Consider the following 6,705-nt stretch of genomic DNA (forward strand, 5'->3'; position numbering starts at 1 on the left):
AATTTTTCTTCCTTACATACAAAAGTCCCAAGTCAGAACTTCTGTGTTGTGTTTAAAGTACACCTGTAAATCTGACAGACGAGCGACATCCGCAAACAAGAGTGATGGATGGCAAAACTGCTTCTCTTTGCCCCCTGGTAGTTAATATTTTCTTCAAAAAACAATCTCATTGGCTGCTGGAAAACACTATTGTTCTGTGCAAGTTGAGGTATGAGGACCTAGCCTATCACAGGAGCAATTCAAGCCTAAAATACTGGCACAATGCAAATCAGGTTGCAGCAGCACAGATGTTCCCAAAACCTCGTGTCAGCATTCACAGTCCACATTTTTAAAGAAGTATTTGTTCAAAGTAATTACACGAATGATCAAGAATTACTGATCATGATCAATCCGGATCAATAAAAGTTGAAGGTATAATAACATTATGCACTAATCTGATGGTTGAATAACCCAAATCTGATTGGCTGAAAACAATAGATTGAAAACAATAAAAATATTTGTTGTTGGGTTTATCAAACTATTTCTTCAATAAATTAGCAACAGAAAGGGTTTTTGAACTGTACAGTCTTATTTTGGTGATATATGGTGATTAATTGTGATTAATTAATCACAAACCCTACACTTAACTCAATAAAAAATTCTCGAGTCCCACCTCTAAATAAAATAAGCCATATCAAAATATGTTATTTTCAAACTAATTTTGCATTTCAATCTTATTCTTTAGAGCAAATATCTTTGCTTCATTATTGAGAAGCACTGGTTAACAGTCAACAAGACGATGGCCTGATACCATCGTTTTGTTTTTCTACCTTGCAATCAGAGCTCAGCTGGCTCCTACAAAGGACACCCTGCCAATGTTTCCTCTTATTATGGAAGTGCTTACCTGTAGAGCAGTCGTGGCCCGTCCAGTTGGGATCGCAGCTGCAGGTTCCAGTGTCTGCCAGGAAAGCTCCATGTCCAGAGCACTGGTCCATGCAGGAGGCCCTGGGGCTTTCACATCCCGGTCCTCCCCAGCCGATGAAGCAGTGGCACTCTCCCTGGACACAAACGCCTCGGCCCGAGCACGTTGGATCCAGGCAGTCCACTAAAAGCGTTTCGACAAAGGGGAGAGTGTTAGACACACCAGTCACTTACTGTTTCTCTCTTTTCATAAGGATCCTGGCATCTTTTTCCTTTCTTTTTTTTCTCGAGCCTGAGCAGAATGACAACAGCAGTGGGCTTCAGCTCAAATGCAGCACCGACCAGCTTAGCACATGAACAATGAAAGAACAGAGGGAGCAGACAGAAAATACAAATTTTCTTCTAAAAGCTGGAGAAAAGATTTACATGGAAGCAAATTAAATGGCTGTTTGCTTAGTTGGTGTTATGGCACAAACCTACAGGTTCAGCCCACACTTCTGCTGGCGTTCTCCATTTATTTTGTGTAAAAAAAATTCTCTCAAGGGACAGCTTTGCCTATTAAATACATAGCTGGAAAAAATAAAAGCCACATTAATGTAGCAAAAAAGAAAAAATGTAAAGCCTACATTAAGTGGATGTAAGTAAGGAGTAAATAAAAGTCTGTAAACAGACTTGTATGGCAAAAAAGCATTGTAAGGTCCAACTCATGGGTGCCTTTTACTGGCTTTACTTTCCTCTGTTTTTTGTACATTGCTCAGTGCACACTCCATTATTTCAGTAAACAGTGAATAGGCAACTCATATCTCTCGAGCGTTGCACATTTTGTCATGTTATAATGGAAAACTTACATGTTTTTTGTTAGAATTTTGTGAAAGGAAAAATAGCGCATCACTCTAAAGTAGGGAAAATAACATGGCAAACTTTTTTTATTTATGAAAATAAGAACAGTGTAGTATGAATTTAAAGTCTGAACTCCGACACAACTGCAAACCTACCAAGACATCCATCTAAAATCGACAGGCTGGGAGAGTATTACATTGATAAGAAAAGAAACCAGAAGGGCATTTGGCAACTCAAGACCAGCTGCAGAGGATTGTCATGTCAATGTCTACTAAAGCTGCAGGAGGTAACTTTTAAAAAAATTGTTTTTTTACATATTTGTAAAATTTGCCACTATGTCCTGAGTTTCTAAGAAATCTGTGAAGAAAATTGAGCTCATTTGCCTCCTCCTTGTGGTTCTACTGCCCTCTGCAGAAATAAATCACTCCTATCCTGGTCACAAAGATACTTAGCAAAGGTTTGCAAAAAACAAACAAAGAAATAGACATAATTTTCCTTTAAGTTCAAAATAATACTCTATTTCGGTTTGTTATATAAAATCCTCAGAAAATACATTGAGGTTTGTGGTCATATTACATGACATAACCATGAACATGTTTGCATGGCAATGAAAAAGACTTTTCTCTTAATCGCTCCATCACTGACATTTCTTGTTTCCAGGGAGCAACGGTCGCAGGAGCACACAATCACAGAATCAGCATTCTCGCTATAAGTTATTTGTGCACAGAGATGGCAAATGGATGCCAAGTAGGAGCAATGTCTAGCCTCTGAGAGCAGTAGGCCACACCATGGCAGGTCTCCTTTATCATAACAAAAAAATGGATGTAAAGACTGTTACAGCTAGACAAACGGGATCTCTCGCCTCTTAGCAGATGGTTTGGGCTCAAGACACAAAGATCAGAGGCTAACTGACAAGAAACTCTCTCCTGGCAATTAATCATTTCTGCTGAAGGTCACATGGAAGAAAGGTAAAAATGTTAAAGGGCCCTTGTGCACATTCCCCTCCACTCCTTATGGCTAACACTCCACCTAAAATAGAATGGGGGTCTATGGATGTCACAAACCCCATTTATCAAAGTCCCAGAGTCCATTTTTCATCTTGAAATGAGAGCCTTCAAGAGCTGACAAACACAATGGCTCCTTCAATCTTATCTAGTCAAACCTTGTCCAGCAAGAAATGAAGGTGGAGTTCCCCCTAGATTAACATCAGACTTTATTGTCTCAACTTCAGACATTAAATGCGCTGTTTTCAACCAGAATATTGCCTCATACCGCTGATTTAACCAGGCAAAGTCACATATGATGTATATTTCATAGATTTATGTATATTCCCTTCACTACTGAAGAGTTCAAGCTATCAAGTCAAAATAGAAACCCCCACACATGAGTGCACCTTTTAAATGTCTAACTAATAGGATGATAGGATGTTATGAGCTGGAATCATATTATGTGGAATTTTACTACGTTAAGGCAAGTTAAAGTGACATTCAAAACAAGCACCTTCTTCGCAGTTCTCCCCTTTGTATCCAGGGTTGCAGATGCAGGTTCCCCCAATGCAGGTCCCATGGCCACTGCACGTGATGTCGATGCACTGGCTGGTGGGAACATCACATTCGGAGCCCTTCCAGCCGCTGTGGCACATGCAACGACCTTTAAGGTATTGACCATTCCCACTGCACAGCACCGGACAGGCAGCTGTGAACAGAACAAAGGACAGAAATCCATTTAAATGGAGCGCTCACTGTAAAACAAAAGCCTCATCTGACAAAAAGTGAGACTTATAACAAATGAGTGATTCTGTTGCAGTCCTTCTCGCAACACATGGTGGCAAAATTAACTCTGATTTTTGTCCAGACTTGTTTTTGTGAAAACCCATGTGTTTTTTTAAACTTATTCTACTAATTCATAAATGCTGCCTGAATGCAATAAACTGAATGTAATTCTGAATACTGAGCTGAAGCAGAATAATGTGTTGAACTGTACAAATCAGTTCAAATACTAAAAGCATAAAACTTTTGAAATCAAATGAAAACAAAATCTGTTAAAGTCACATGTTACCTGTGTTCAATTTATAGAAATTTAGACAATTTATCATAAGTGTGAAATTAAAACATGCTACCGAATAGCTTGAAAAGCTAACATTAGCTAAGATGCTAGCATTACCTACATAGCTAACTTTACCTAAAATCCTAACACTTTCACGCTTACCTAATGGACAATGCTAGCATATTAACTTATGCTAGCACTAGTCATCAATTATTAAAAATGGGAAATGATCTGAATGGTATTTTCAATTGAAAGTAAGAGGAACAAGATTAAAGAACAAGATGGTTTATGTTATCAAAAATAGAATAGTAGGGAAGTTAATAAAACTACAGCCTAGCAGAAATCATAATCTAGTTAATAGCTGAAAGTTTTGATATTTGAATATTACAGGAGTATTTAAAGGTCAAAAGACATAAAACAAATCTGATACCAGCAACACCATTATACTCTAAGTTTAGAAATGGGGAAATTTAGGCAAGGTGATGTTTTCTTCAAAACATAACTTGACTAATGAAGAGTGGCTAAGAAAACTAGATTTCTGTGTCACATTGCGATACTACAGGCAAACAGTAAGTCAACAAGGATTCTTCCACATTGCAATACAAAAAAGTATAAACTACAAAACTGCACCAGTATTTTTTTGAAACATCTAGGGGTGGTAGTTTTGTGGATTTTTCCCTCCAAAACTAAACATAACTCATCATTTTAAGGTATTAAACATAAAACAATTAAACAAAAACAATTTTAGCCAGGTACTATGTGAATCTGCTTGTGCGATACGCTCTTTTCTAGTAGAGGCAGAAATAAATAATTTGGTCTTGATTTGTAATGTGTGAATTACAGTTAAATGTCACAATAAGATAGAAATGACTCTTCCCAAAGCATAAAAGCCATAAAAGAGATTATCATATTGACCTATAATATATCTGAATGATGGGAATAAATATGAACTATGAGAGGAGATGACTCACCTCGCCCACAGTCGGGCCCTTTGAATCCTAAAAAGCAATGGCACGTTCCAGAAACACAGTCACCATTTCCAAAGCAGTTGCTGGGACAGTCATCAATGGAATCTACAAGAGAGCAATCAAGAGATTTTCTGAGTAACATGATTTGAAAAAAAAAGAAAATTTCATGCCACTCATTTCCTTCTGCTGATTATTTCCCTTTGCTAATGACAGTGATGAGAACACGCTCCATCAGCCCCGACGTTTATATTTCACTGCATGCAACTTGTTTGAGTGTTACTTATGTTCCACACAATTGGGCTGATTCATGGGCAGGGAGAACAAGTAGTGATTACTTATGGCTGGACTGAAATGACAAATCATTCCAGTTCTCAAAATTTCCAAATTACCAAAATGTTGAAAAGACCAACATTACCAACATTTGATAATCCTAATTTGAAGCACTGATTGCCTAAATGAGGTTAGCGACTGTGAAACCTGCACGTTTTCATCCCAGTGTTTGGTGTCTTTGTTCTGCTGTCAGGGAAGGTATTTACAGAAACTGTGAGAAAGCTGAAAAGAACACATTGTATTCCTTCTCTGCCAATTCATCAAGTGGTGTAGTCTTTAAACGCAATATGTAAATCAGTTTTGCATTTATAAATTAAAATTCCACAGGGATGCAAGAATTTTTTTCCTTGGCATCTTGTCTAATTGTAGTTGGACTGCAATCACATGAGTAATTTACAGCAGACTCATAATAATTCATGCTAAATAGATCATTTTCAATGCAGTTAATAGTAACTTTCAAGCTATGCAGCGAGTCAAGAACGCAGTTGATGAATAAACTTTACTGTCATGTTCCGTGTTTTTCTGTGTGTTTATGTTGAGTTTCCTGTGTCTCTGAGTCTCCGTGTTGTCCTGTCTCCCTTTGATTACTCCCAGGTGTTTCTCGTTCCCTAATTACCTCCTGTGTATTTAGTCTCACCTGTGTCTCTGTGTTTGGTCGGGTCCTCGTCGTGTCGTGTTTGTCAAGTCTCCCTGTGTCACCCATTGTGAGCATCTGCCCTGCGCTCCTTTGTGCTGCCTGGTCCTGGGGACTTTGGTTTTCATTAAAAAAAACTATCTAATTCATCTCGACCTGGGTCTGTTGCCTCCGCCTCACCACCACAATTCATGACATTTACATTCTAAAATAAAGATTACCTTAAGGTTTAGTCAAACTACCAAAGATAGTGATTATGAAATGGACTTAAATCCTTGTATAAGTTTCCTTTATGCCACTGCACAGCAGGACTATGTGTGAAGAATAAGTCCAGAGGATTTTCTTTTTCCCTTTAATATGCCACTGGTACTCTTTTCAAATAAAATTTATGTCAATCTAAATGTTTTAGATGTTCTCTGCAGAGTTTACTATTAATGTGTGTGGTTGCTTGTACTTGTGACAGTGCAATGACAATAAAGTTGAATTCTATTCTATTCTAACCTTTACAACAGACTGAAAATTTCAGGTGTGTTTTAGGTTATTAGTAATCCCATTTTTTAAAGAAACACTCTTGTAAGTAGAATTTGCATTACTTTGTGAAAAATCTATATTCAGGGTTGCCTACACTCAGTGTTAGTATTCCATATTTTTCTAAATTTGAAGTTCTGAGCATCTCAGAAAAGTAGGTAACTGGCAAAGTAAAATTCATTCCACAAAAGTTTGGTGTGAATTCATGGCAAAAACTTTGAGGTAGATTATTTTTATGTAAACAGTACTGTGTCACAGACTGCCAAGACACCTTAAATCTGCTGTAGTTGTCATGCCAGGCCCACTAAATGGTGCTGTGATTATAAAATGACATCAACATGCGCCATTGAGTATCTGCATTAAAAGGACATTGCATTTCCATCTCTGATGAACCAAGTGCTCATGTAACACATACAGTACAGACCAAAAGTCTGGACACAACTGTGTGTCCAAACTTTT

General features: G+C 37.8%; 1 protein-coding gene across 1 annotated transcript in view; it reads right to left on the reverse strand.

Moving 5' to 3' along the window:
* The window catches only part of tenm4 (teneurin transmembrane protein 4), a 222,679-nt gene that overhangs the window by 86,199 nt on the left and 129,775 nt on the right, over positions 1-6,705 (reverse strand). The window contains 3 exon segments of the mRNA XM_032545202.1: positions 884-1,084; positions 3,241-3,435; positions 4,758-4,859. Coding sequence (XP_032401093.1) covers positions 884-1,084; positions 3,241-3,435; positions 4,758-4,859 — 498 coding nt within the window.

The sequence above is a fragment of the Xiphophorus hellerii genome, chromosome 18 (assembly GCF_003331165.1).
Source record: "Xiphophorus hellerii strain 12219 chromosome 18, Xiphophorus_hellerii-4.1, whole genome shotgun sequence".
Lineage (NCBI taxonomy): Eukaryota > Metazoa > Chordata > Actinopteri > Cyprinodontiformes > Poeciliidae > Xiphophorus > Xiphophorus hellerii.